The following is a 13741-nucleotide window of genomic DNA, read 5'->3' as shown; positions in this document are numbered from 1 at the left end:
TTTTTGAAAAACATTTCATATGTGTCAACTTCCTGTTTTTTTTTTTTTTTTAGTGCATCTTCAGCCACTCATGTAACGCCAACAATAATTTCATACCCAGTTCCAATCATGTTTCCACGATAATGGATCTGAATCGGTTTTGTGGCTTGTGAGCACCATGCGGCCAGTAGGGGGCACTATCTCCACACATAAATGGACCGGAGCGGTCCCTGGTCCATTTGGTTGCTGAGTGAAACCACACTGAGGCTCCAGGGTTCACTGTGATGCTGTCAGTTAATGGTGGAAGTCACCACAATCACTAAAGGCCGGTATGATGTGCGGTGACTTGTCTGTCTCACTAATTCAACCTCTCTTGCACAAGCACACGCTTTCTCTGTGGTGAACCCTTGTTTCCGTGACAACCAGGTGCAAGCAAGTCGACTTGTTGTGGTGAACTATTTTTGCTTCATTTTTCCACATCACAGCAGCATGTGAGAAGTTGTGCGCTGATGAGCATTTCATTAAAATTCGACAGCTTTGAGATAGGAGGTGTGAATACATTGGAAGAAGTCATGTAATGAACACAAGCTGAATCTAGAGATAGAAACACTAGTTATAAACAAATAGTGCTTTAATCAGATAATTTTACCATCAATGTGGACAAGACACTGCTTGCATCTCTGAATTTGCCGAAAACATATAGAACTTCCTTTACTGCCACTTTATGTACTCAAGCTAAAGCTCATTAGTATTATATATGTCTCCTCTAAAGATGATATCTGACTGCTAATTTAAGAATAATTGAAATAGCAATAATGCCAGTAGATCAGACTGAAAGCCATAAAAGCTGGGCATATTAATTGAGCCAAATGCTGAATAGGGATGAGCATGATTTATCGATAATAAACGGAAAAGGCATGGTAACATCCCATGATGATCATAGGCTATAAATTTCTTTTTTTATAACTTTGTTGCCTTCTGTATTTGAATGTCTTGAGGATTAGCTATACAGTGGATATACAAAGTAAAAGAAAAAAGTCTACACACCCCTGTCAAATGGCATATTTTCTTTATACGAAATATTAAGAACTGTTGAAGCTCTCCATGGGCTTTGCTGGAAGCTATGATTACAAAAATGTCAGGAAAATCCTACTAGAACAGACAAACTTTAATTGGGGTTAATCAGCCAAGTTTGTCCTGACTGCCACTTTTAAAAGGCAACACATCGACAATCGACAAGTCATTTATTTAGAATTTCCAAATGTGTAAATCTGTGCTAAAAACAATACATGACACAATAATGTTAAATAATAAATACGTTCTACTTTATTTACAGTTTATGAATTGTAAAATGAATGAGGAAAATAGAAAACACAGTGATTATTATTATTATTACATCAAAGTAATATTGTGTTGGTAGCGGCAACTAACCAATTGCAACACATTTTCAAAGCGGTGGTTCATTTATGTATACACGTTATGCGCATTCCATGGAAGTCCTTCAGCTAACATTGAATTAGGCATTAAATGAAATGTATCAGATATCAAAAAAAAATGTCGACCCCCCCCTGGTCATTCCAGATGGCATGTGCTGGGATTACCGAAGCCGCTCGCGTAATTCTCCGTCTAATTGTGGACTATATTTTGTTGCACTTGAGGTATTAACATTGAATCGACGCAACACTGCAGCCCCCAACTAGCTAATGTCGTCCACTAACTAGGCTCAAAGTGACACGCGTTGTTTGCAGACATTAGCTGATCTTGAGACGAGAAAAACTCCGGAAGCGCTTTCAGACTGCAGTCGTGCACTTTGAATCCCCACTGAGAGTGGAGGAACATTTATAAATAGAAAGAATCAGTCGGCGCACAGGTGTCATAGTGGATGAAAATAGAGCTTTTCAATTTGGGTTGAGTGAGCACTGTTTAGGCTTTTTATTAGAAGGAACCAGTGATTATATATTTATTTTATATTTTTATTTAAGTTTTTCAGCCTTCTTGATTGTAATTTGTTCATCTACAGGTGTACCTGTGACTGAAGGTATTTTTTTTCCCCCCGATGTAAATAATACAAAGAGAATGAAGCGGTCCGGATAAGTGATTGATGAATTTATTTGTTTCAGGCTCACAGTAATTGTTGCAGTCAGGAAATCTTTATTAACTGTGCAAGCGTTTTTTTTTTTTTTAATGAACATTTTTACATTCTTAACTGCCACAGAAGTGCAAACAGAAATTGTCTTTGAAAAGACTAAATTAAACTTGAAGCAAAACGAGTCACCATTTGAAGACATCGGATTAATATAAATACTTTTACCATATGTAAAATGTAATATACATTTTTGTTATTATCATTATTATATATGTACTTTTAATGCGATAGGTATAAATTGATAATTGGCCCGGACCCGGACGATATTTGGCATATCAGTATTAGTATATATATATATATATATATATATATATTTTATTTTTTTTTTTTTTTAAACTGCCAGCCGCGCAGAGAAAATTATGACATTGGTTAATTTCATGGAATATTTATTAGAATTTGCATGGAAATTTTTTTACGGTAAAAAACTTCTAAGACAAAAAGAAGAAAACTTACACATGTAGCAAATTTGAGAAGCGGTTTGATAAAATGTTTAAACACAAGTGTAGAGGTTTGCATCGTTCAAAAGTCTGACGTAAATATTTTCCTTTGATTTTCAATTCTCTGATTTGTTTTCTTCTTTTTTTTTTTACTTTACACTAAATTGTATCACTTTGACTTCAGCACTTTAACTGTATCAGTCAATATGTGACTGCATACACGTGTTTGTGTGAAACAGAGAACAGGTGGCTCCTCCTCTGAACCCTTCCTGTCAATTCCTCCATCAGCTGATCACTACCGGCCGCTCACTCACTTCCTCCTCCTCCTCCCTTCATCCTCTAAATGTTGTCTTTCTCTCTTATCAAAAACCCAAATGTTACCTCAATCCCCTTGACTCTGCCTGGCCTTGTTTCTCTCTCTCCTCCCTCTTGCTCTCGCTCGCGCTCCCTCTCTCAGGCCAGCTAACAAGAGTGTTGTTGCGGTGTCGGAAGGGCAGAGGGAATAGCGTTAGGGAACAGCTTGTGAATCCACTTTTCACCATCCTCTCCCGCTCTTTCTCTCTATTTTCATGGGGGTTCTGTCTGAGGGATCTGCTATGTTTAGCCTCCACCATGAACCCAACGGTGAAGATCCACCTGCAGAATGGGACCCACTTTAATACCTACATGTACCAGGTAGGGAATAGCGTGCAGATCGCGGATACTACGGTAGCAGTGAAGGATGGTCTCCAATGGAAATAAGTCACGTGCTCGACTGTATTGATTTCACGACTGATAACTATTTTTTGAGTTCGGTGACATGGCCTCCTTTCATCCTTTTCTCCAATTGCCACTTTTCACTGCACGCTTTAGTCGGCCCGTCATGAAATGATTGATGTTTCAAAGATATGCAAAAAAAAAAAAAAAAATGCTCCTTTCCAGTTGATGTGGGCGCTTGTATCTTGTCATATTGCACTTCTCGAAAACGACAAAGTCAATATGTAGCACAGTGTGCGGGATTCTCTCTTCGGCTGTGTGTTTGTGGCACACACACCGATGCACAACAAAAAGTCTTTGTGTTTCTCCTCTCGGCCGAGGAGAGGAAGACTTCCCCTCTCATCCTCTCTTTCCCTGTCCTTCTTTACGTTGCAGGTTTTGTTTAATGAAGGAACATTGGGACACATGAATGGATGCTATTCTGGTCTCAGGCCTTCAATAGGCGCAGAGGAGAGACTTAGACAACTAAAAAAAACTTTGGTGCATGTTGTGGTTTAGGAAAAGCAATGTTGTTACAAGGGTAAGAATGCTTCCAAGATCATTTTTTTTCTTAGCCAGAAAATTAACACAGAGTATTATCCGTCTACAGTTTGTTTTATATACTGTCAGAGGTCAATGTCAAGTGACTTTCTAATTAAGCGAAAACTTTCTTTTCAGTCATTCATCTTTTCCAAACGTGATGCATAGGAACAATTAATTGGTTCATATTCGCATCAGTCAACGCATGTCCTGGACTTCTTCTTTTTGTCGTGATAAGTTGTTTATTTTCACAACAAAATTAAGATGGGAGGTGTTCTCTAAAGCGAAAATGCTTTTTTTTTGTGACAGTTTTGTTATGGAAAATGCAGGAAAAAAATCTAAGTCTTGTGTTAAAAGTTCAAAATCATTACAACATGGGTCAAAAAGATGCAGACGTGAGTTGTGTTATTTTTTTGTTGTCAACTTAAATACGATGAATCAAATCAAATCAAATTGTGATATTCAACTTGCGCCAATAGTTAAGACGTTTCTGCAAAGTTTAGTCAACTTTCAGCCACCAAATAGTGAGAGCAAAGCAGCAAAGGAAACTCCCTCAGTACGCCCAACATTTAGCACAGCGGTCTGCCAAATTCCCAGAGGCAAAACGAGTTTTGCACCAGCACCAAAATCGAGATGCACCGTCTACAAACAGAACCCTTCAAGTTGAAACTACGAAGGCCTTAGATATGATCCCTGCAGGACTCCACTTCCAAGGCCTCATTCATCAACAAATTAGTCCTCTCATAATCCTTCTTTTGCTCTTTTTAAGAAGATCACTAAATCATCCTCATCAGGGAACGCTCAACACCTTATTTACACAATTTAAAGGGTTAACAACGTCAAGTATAATACCGGTTTATTGATACCGAAAACCATTCACAGTTCTGTTCATCCCTTCGGGCCGTTGTACTGAGAAAGAACTTTGAGTTGTAGGAAAGTTGCTCTTCCCTGTAGAGAATGTGTCTCAGTGGCCTCGTGCATGTTTACATGTGTGAACACCTGCAGTCGTTTGATAAAACTTGCTGTTGGTATGATGCACAAACACTTTCCCCAAAGCCCTGTTGCCATGGCAATGGAAGTGTGCAAGTCAGCGTCAGAGTAGCAGATAACTCGCTACCTATTCACACCCAGGAAAAGTGTTAGGGGGCAATTTGTTTGCTGTTTCACCACTGCTGCGGGAAAGAAGATTCAGACTTGTTTTTCTAATGAATGTGTGAATCATTTCCTGGTTTTTATTTTTCTTATCCTTCACCCAAGTATAGTGCAACATTCCTTATGCTGAACTTCTGTTTCTGATTTGTCGCTTTTCCTCGGGCAGGGTGGTTTCTTGCACAAGAAGGGGCCAGAGATGGGTGATTTATTTTTTCCACTGATCATACATACCACGTACAAGCATCACATCATGAGGACGGTCAGTTACGCCCAAAAATAATTTTGAAAATAAAACATGAAAGCACGCAAGTTCACAAAATTTAATTGAACTCTGATAAGTGGTATGAAGCTCAATCTAATATCAAATATAGCTCGGACTTTTCAGGAACTACCGAATGAGGTGAGTTTGTGTGATGCAGGTTGAACTCCTCATATTGGCAACCACTCAGCAAATGAGAATCACGCAAATGCACTGCTTACCAAACACACACGCACAACACAACACACAAAGGATGAGCACTTTCATGAAAAAAATTATTTTTTTGGAATTGCATGTCTGATTGAAGCTTTTTTTTTTTTTTTATCCAGCAGCACTCCAATCTCTCTCTCTCTCTTTTTGCGCACACACACACACACACACACACACATTTTTTTCATCCTTTAATCCCAAACTGCTTAAGGAAGCGAAAGAGAGCAATCCTTTTACAATGTCTGGGCTCAGCAGTGTTCGCTCCCTGCTTGCTATCTCACAATGTGGTTGGAGGCAGAAGCCCAGAACCTTCTCTCTGCTCGGTGTGATATACCCTCTGACAATCGCCTTGTCAGCCAGCTATGCTTGTTGTGAAGTAGAAGAAATATCCTTGGATTCTTCCAAGCTCACGCGGTTTGGATGGGTTACGATTGTATCGCGCGCACAATGATGCATGTTTGTTTGTCTTTGGGCCAGAGGGGAAACCCGCATGTGAAATTAAATGGAGATTTTGACTCGTCGAGACAGTGATGCATCGTTTTCTGTTATATTGGGGATAGGCTTTATATTCAGTTATGTAAGACTCCCAACAAGATGAATTGTTCATACATTTCTGTGCTTATTTGTGTTTTGGGGAGAAGTGCAGCGCTCCCAAAAGGCAGCAGGGTGGAGGGGATGAACTGGCGAGTCAGTGGCCCGTTGAGCCTTTTTTGCAGTGATTGAAAGAGATGGTGAGCACCAACATCTGTTGGTGGATTTGGCCTGAGCTGCTATCAATTTGTGCAATACGGCGAGTTCAATCAAACGTGCTGACCTGTTTTCTCTTCCCTCATTGAATCGTGTGTCTGTTTTTGGACTTAATTACGATGTGTAGTTTCAGAAATCTAAGAAAAGGATCAAGGAGCCATAGACGGATGGATTAGATGAGTCTCTAAATGTCAAATAGGCTTTTGACAGATTCATTATCGCAAGTTAACCAGAGCGAGAGTGCAGGATACATTCTACGACTGCCGCTTTATCACATCAATATTACATTTAAACACATATTTAATGGCACATATGTTCATTATGCAGGTGATGTTTCGTAGTGTAACCAATGGCTAGCCAATTAACATTGGAGCAAAGTTGCAAAATTGCCATCTGGTAAGGAGTTTTCTGTCCCCAACGGCAGTTCCGCGCTTGTTTGAGAAGCGATATGTCAGACACGCTGTCAAATAATTGAAACAATTTTGGGAAATTTCTCAACCCAGCTGATAAACACATCAAACTTTTACGCCAAGCGGTCATGCAAAGCCAGGGAAAGTTTATCCAGAGAGCTGCACGAATGGAAGTCAGCGTCAACAAATGCTTGAGTCAATGGATGCGAGGATGAGTGACTTCTGACTTCTGATTGTTGAAATACATCAAGCAGAAAATGATGACACTCAACAACCCGAAGTGCAAATTGTATTGCGCGTCGGAGCAGTGTGATGGCCATAAAACCTCTCAAATCAGGAGTTGAAATGCAGTCGGGAGAGAAACATTTGTCGCCAGCTGGCAATTTTTGCAACGCGGTACCAAAGTCAATTTGCGAGCTACAGACAAAGTGAATGATATGCTTACAGAAACTATCAACTACTGGCGGCCTCGTCTGTCTGAATGAAATAGAAAAAGGAAAGTGTGTCGTGAATTTGGGGTCACCAAATACTTGACAGGTGAGATATTTTTTTGGCCCGCAGTTCAAATGCTCATAACTGCTTATTTGGTGCGCAACAGGATTTTGGATGATGACGTACACACTTAAGCAAATTAACCAACACCTGCTATTAAATTATTGGCCCACGAGACAAGTCAAAATGTAACATCCTACAGTCCTCCTAATCTAAAGTGCACCTCCTCAATCTCACCAGTCGCACCGTTCGCGCCAAGAAACGCCTCGCCTCAAATAGACTGCTCCTTTTTTCCTTCAGGAAAAAAAAGAACAGGCTAAGACATTGCAGCCAATCATAAAATGTGCATAAAATACAAAATATCCGATCATATCTGTGTAAAGTCAAGTACCACATGCCATTTCCACAGAAGTAATACTTCTCTAATGTGTACAAATAAAAACATCCTTTAAGCTAAAGCTGGAATTTGCCGCAGATGAGTAAATAACCGCTCTGGGTTACTATTGGAGGAAACGCAGCGACTTCATGCTACTGTTGAAACGGGAGATGTGAATCTATATTTACAGCTGATACATTAGACTGAATGACTTCCTGACCCGAGCAGGAAGGCAGGTCACATTGAAATAAATCATTACAATACGGGGTGAAGATATATGTAAGGTTAAAGTAAGGTTAGAGTTAATTTAAGGTCTGGGTAAATTCCAGGAATTGATCGTGTTTATGCGTGTACGTGTGCGTGTCCTGAGACAAGGAAGGAAAGCATGAGTCCTTGGGTATTGCATTGGATTAAAGCCACAAAAGCACAGCAAGAAACAACACACTCAAACCAATAGAAGCACGTGGGAACAAGAGTGTATTTGTGTGTTTGCGTCTAAAACTGCACGTAACAATCTTGTTTTACTTATGATCTCTGCAAATATAGTAGTTAAGGGAAGGGAAAAACTAATTGTCATAGCACTGAGGATATTATCACAACAACTGGCTGGTTTGATATGAGCAAAATCCCGACAGGTAAACATTGCAATCCTATTAAACTCAGCTGCCAAACGAATAAAGTTCACATATGTCGGTTGTCTGTACCCAGATGCACTTAGCCTCCGAAGGAGAAAGCATACAATGTTGACGGGTGATACAATATTAACCTCAGATCGCACATGTGCGTTATGTAGGAGTTTGCCACCCTAACCAAGGAGCTGAACATATGTCGAGAGCAGCTGCTGGAGAAAGAGGAGGAAATATCGGAGCTGAAAGCTGAAAGGAACAACACCAGGGTACGTGTGCATGAGTGGGTTTGCGTGTTTGTGTCTGTACGCTTACGTCAGCACATGTCAGATTGAACAGAATATTCTTAGTGATTTCAGTTTATGATGTGTGCCTCTGTACGTACCGTACGTATCGTACCATTGAAAAAATGGTTTAATGTGGATTCACTGAATGTGCGTATGCACGTGCGTGCAAACGTGCGTGCGTGTGTGTGTGTGTGTGCGCGTGTAGCTGCTTCTGGAGCACCTGGAGTGTTTGGTGTCTCGTCACGAGCGCAGTCTCAGGATGACGGTTGTGAAGAGGCAGCCCCCCCCACCATCTGGAGTCTCCAGTGAGGTTGAGGTCCTCAAAGCACTCAAGTCGTTGTTTGAACATCACAAGGCTCTGGATGAAAAGGTGAACATCTTCAAACATTATGGACTGTATTATATACGTATACCTTAAGTCATTTGTAGAAACCCACAGAACAGAGGTACCACTTTGTAACTTCTGGCATTGATAAGAACAGCTAGTAGTTTTTATTAAAGTAATACAAAGAGAGTCTCGTAATTTACACTAATGCTTGTGTGGAAGTCCATAGCGTTTTCCAAATGCTGATCCCATATTTTCTGGTTATAGATGATTTAGAAAGACTTTGTTACATACATTAGGGTAATTTAGAAACCCTTATAAAGACACCATTTTGTGATGCCCTGTACCCTCTTAGTCCATGGGTCACCCGCTACACTCCCCAAAGGCTTGTGGAAATTGCTTAAAGGGGAGGTCAACCCCAAAATTTTCTTTACACGAATATGTTCTACGCAGGCCCACTAGTCTAAATACGGCATTCTGGTTAATATAGCGTCTGTGGAGCCTGAGTTAAGGAGTAAAATCCACCCTTTTAGCCATCAGCAGCCATTTTGTTGCTTTCTGTAACAAAGTATCTGTACTCCATTACATTACACAAATGGTTAGAACATAAAACCCGGTCATTAAAACACAACATATGTCAAATAACAAGCCTATCACATACGTGTAACACGGAAAGTGACGCGGGTGTGTCTGTGCTGCTCAGGTGCGTGAGAGGCTTCGCGTGGCTCTGGAGAGGGTATCCACCCTGGAGGGACAGCTGTCAGCTACCACACAAGAGGTGAGGTGATCGCAACTGTTTGATCAAATGTGTGATGGTAGGCCAACTAAAAAAAAATGAAAAATGTGTCTCGACTCAAGTAGATAGGAAGAGTGTGTCATGAGGTCACCATTGAATCTTTGGTACAAAGCAGGAGTGTTCAGCAAAATGGTCAAAAGGTGCAAATTATTTCAAGCCGAGGTCCATAATATTGTAACGTTTGTGTTCGATGGAAAAAGTGCTTTTCAATAGTGCATTCAAAAGTGCCTGAAAATGGAACGTACACTAAATAATGCAAATCTTGAGAGTTTAATTTCTGAATTTACTCAGAAAAGAATGAAATGTGACTTTTGTGATTTTTTTTACCTTTTCTTCATTCTATCATTACAGCTTAACATGGTGAGACAAAGGAAGGACGGTGACTTAGTGGAGCGGACAGATGGACCCAAACCTCAATGGAAGGTCTTCCTGACTGTGTGATTGTTTTTCTGCTCTGTGCTCTATTTGATGACAGTCTGTCGACTGCGCACAGCATCACACCCACATTATTCCTACTTTAACCTTAACACCAAAAATTGTTTGTAATCAAACAGGCTGTTTTTTTGATAGGTTTGGCATTAGCTTCAACAGCTGAGTGATTACTCATTTAAAAAAAAAATCAGTTTCATTTTCAGTCAATTTGGAACGTTTGATTCTTGAAAAACAAAATAGTGACAGAATCACCTGGTGTGTTTAATTGCACCACATGAAACGTTTGCTTGTAGTACATTTTGTGTGTTTTTGTGCATGTCTGTTTCTGTGTTCATTCTCAGGCAACAGAGTCCAAAAAACTTGCACTGCCTACTGGGGTGCTTGTCTGAATATGTGTCCCTTAAGGCTTAAGGTCTGTTCAATTAATCCACTTCACTTTGAGGTGTAAAGAGATGAGAAACATCAAAACAACTTGCCAGTGTAACCTCAAACATCCACGTTTGCATAAACTCACCAAAGTGTTATCTAGGTCAGTGGTTCCCAACGTTTTTTCTGTCGCGGACCGGTTCAAACAAGTCCATAACTTTTGCAGACCGGTATTTCTCTTTTTTTACTCGTTTTGCTAGTTTGTTGGTTTAATATTAGCGTAAGGCGATCAGGACAATTAGCATCTTGACATGTGTCAAGAGTCCGATGTAAGGAAAAAAGCCGGTCGGCGACTTTCAAAATAAAAGATTTTTCAGCATCAAATAATAGTTCAACCGGAAGTACGACAAGTTTTTTTTTTTCATTCGTGCTGCTCGGTCGAAAGGTACCGATTTGAGGCCACTAATCTATCCATCTTTATCATCTATCTATGTTGTTGTTACTATCATGTCAAAATCGACACCACTCACACCAGAACTTATTTTGGTGCCATATTGTGCTCCATTAATTGTGCATGTCCACCATGCAGAGACTTCCCAATGGCTCCATAGACGTTCATGATGACGGCAGCCGTGTGTCCGAGCTTCAAGAGCTGCTGGACAGAACCAGTAAGGAACTGGCCCAGACCCGCGAGCACTCTGCCTCTCTTAATGGTCGAGTAGCCGAGCTGGAGGCCGAGCTGGCGAGTGCGCGGCGAGAGCTGAGTCGCAGCGAGGAGCTGTCACTCAAGCAGCAGAGGGAGCAGAGAGAGGTGAGAAGCGTGAACACAAAATCCATAATGTTTTTGTAGTGGAAACAAGGCAAGGTGCAAGGTAAAACAAAATAAGATAAAAGGTTAATGAAACATCATTTATTATGGTTCACAGAAAGCTAATAGCAATCAATCCCACTGAAGTTGGGAATGAGTGTTGAACCTTGATTTTCTGATCTTGAAGGTCTCATTAATCTTAAGTACTGGATATTACATTCATTATTTAATTTAACCCCGAACTACTCAGTCAATAACCAGAATGAATCAACACTTCTAAGTATATTTAAAAAATGTTTCATTGATCCATTCTTAAAATCCAGTGCATCTGAAATGATCATATTGTCAACCATACTTAATGCCGTTCAGGACTACACAAATTGCAGTAAAAGCCCATTTGTGGTTGAATATTTTATTCCTGTGCTTGCAGCGAGAAGACATGGAGGAAAGAATAACAACACTGGAAAAACGTTACCTTGCCGCCCAGCGCGAAACCACACACATCCACGACCTCAATGACAAGCTTGAGAACGAACTGGCCACCAAGGATTCCCTGCATAGACAGGTAGCATGCTCGCAATGGCAAGGCACTGCTTAATATTGAATTTTGATACTATCAAAGAACATAAAATAGCGGTATTAATGCAAATCGTAATTGTGGCATATTTTTATTTCGTACTCCAAGTCAACAGTGGGCACATCATGACCAATACAGCCAGCGGCGAACAGTATACTTCAGTGTGAAATTTTGTCTCTCTTAACATCATGCATAATTGATTTTTTTTAAACAACTAACTGAGCTGAGCTTACTATTTCTACTATTATATTATTTTTGATAGGCATACCTCAGAAATATTAGCACTTAAGTTAAAAATGTACAGCGTAATAAAATGGATGGATGGACTATTCCAACTAATAAATGTTTTGGGTCTCTCGAGTGGGTAATATCCAGGAGGTTCATGTGAAGTTCAGGGTGAATCTGAGTTCAGGTCCCAATAGGGAATACAAGCAACATCCTCCACATAAGCGTTTCCTCACTTGCTGCACAACTGTCTCCCTCACACTGCACTGTCCCACTGAGTGCCACAATGTGTGTTTTTTTTTTTTTGCGAGTCAGAGTGAGGAGAAGGTGCGCCAGCTGCAGGAGATGCTGGAGATGGCCGAGCAGAGGTTGGCTCAAACCATGAGGAAAGCTGAGACGCTGCCAGAGGTGGAGGCTGAGCTGGCACAGCGAGTAGCAGCGCTGTCCAAGGTTACAAACACACACACACACGTGCTGTATACATCAATGCATGGTCATTGAAACTTGATCATAAGTAAAGGAACAAGAAGAGTCAGCAAGTTGCGCACGTAAAGAATATTTTGCTGAGTCAAAGAACACACTAGGACCAAATCTATGATTTCACTTTAAAGAGCGAGCTACCTGTGTGCAGATGCATGAATAAGTGCCTCCCCTTTTAGGCTGAGGAGCGTCATGGCAACGTGGAGGAGCGACTCAGACAGCTGGAGTCACAACTGGAGGAGAAGAACCAAGAACTAGGACGGGTCTGTATGTGTGTTTGTGTAAAAGAATGTGTGTGCGTGGCCTGCAGGGTCTCTCTGACCTCTCAGTGTGTGTGCGCGTGTGTGTGGACTGATGCTTCATATTAGTTGGATGCCTCGCCTCTGTGCTCCCTCATGCATACACTCACACACACGCACACACATCATTTTCCTGGTTCATTGTTGCATGAATTTGAACCAAATCCACGTATCGTCTCTGAGCCACGTTCACTCGTGCTCCCGCCGCCGAAATATAAGAGTGATTTGCTGCTATCTTTAGATTCTGAATAAATCACGCTTGGCTAATTTTTCCCCTCGCGCTGACATTGTTTGTCTATATTTAGTTGATGGCGCGCTCTGAGAATATGTGTTTGTGTGTCGCAATTGATTCACATCAATGCGCGGAATAGCTTTTCATTGCCACAAAAAAAAAAAAATAGTCGTAATTAAACGAGGCGCATTGTTTAGCAAGCTGACCGGAAGTTTATCTGGCAGACAGTCTTCTTTGACTAAGCACACACGTCATGCGTTCATCCAAGCGGAAAGGTCTCGATTAAGCGGCATAAACAATTCAAAGAAAATGAAGTCTGGTCTTGTGTGCGCTCATCAGGCTCGTCAGCGGGAGAAGATGAATGAAGAACACAACAAGCGTTTATCCGACACGGTGGACCGTCTCCTCACCGAGTCCAATGAACGTCTGCAGCTCCATTTGAAGGAACGCATGGCTGCGCTGGAGGACAAGGCGAGGCCTCTGCACTTCATCATGGCCTCAAATGAAAATGCAATTTGCACATCTGATGCACGTTTTGACATAACGTCATCATCTTTGTGCCTAGAACTCGCTTATACAAGATCTCGAGAACTGCCAGAAACAGCTGGAAGAATTTCATCACACGCGGGTCGGTGCACTTGAAATCAATCTGAACCTGATTTATTCAATTAATTAGTCATTTAGCCATCGGGGGGGAATTAAACACTGCATATAATTATTTTTTTTGAGTTTATCTGAAATGTCGCGTAATAAGGAAAATAAAACAGATTGTAGTGAAACTAATTTGCAACTAATCAAGTTTTTC

At 40.9% G+C, this 13741-nt stretch overlaps 1 protein-coding gene across 8 annotated transcripts in view; it reads left to right on the top strand.

Moving 5' to 3' along the window:
* The window catches only part of ppfia4 (PTPRF interacting protein alpha 4), a 46052-nt gene that overhangs the window by 19983 nt on the left and 12328 nt on the right, over nt 1-13741 (top strand). For 5 of the 8 annotated variants that reach the window (XM_088308475.1, XM_088308477.1, XM_088308476.1 and 2 more), the window contains exons 3-12: nt 8277-8378; nt 8602-8766; nt 9425-9499; nt 9869-9940; nt 10905-11126; nt 11554-11688; nt 12241-12375; nt 12585-12668; nt 13276-13407; nt 13502-13564. In XM_088308475.1, coding sequence (XP_088164601.1) covers nt 8277-8378; nt 8602-8766; nt 9425-9499; nt 9869-9940; nt 10905-11126; nt 11554-11688; nt 12241-12375; nt 12585-12668; nt 13276-13407; nt 13502-13564 — 1185 coding nt within the window. Of the gene's footprint in view, nt 1-2920; nt 3238-7138; nt 7153-8276; nt 8379-8601; nt 8767-9422; nt 9500-9868; nt 9955-10904; nt 11127-11553; nt 11689-12240; nt 12376-12584; nt 12669-13275; nt 13408-13501; nt 13565-13741 lie in introns of those variants that run through there. The other 3 variants (XM_088308478.1, XM_088308480.1, XM_088308481.1) reach the window with 3 other exon arrangements.

The sequence above is a fragment of the Idiotropiscis lumnitzeri genome, chromosome 11 (genome assembly GCF_059441095.1).
Source record: "Idiotropiscis lumnitzeri isolate Australia: NSW breed Sydney's pygmy pipehorse chromosome 11, RoL_Ilum_1.0, whole genome shotgun sequence".
Taxonomy (NCBI): domain Eukaryota; kingdom Metazoa; phylum Chordata; class Actinopteri; order Syngnathiformes; family Syngnathidae; genus Idiotropiscis; species Idiotropiscis lumnitzeri.
This window is presented reverse-complemented; position numbering and strand designations above follow the sequence as displayed.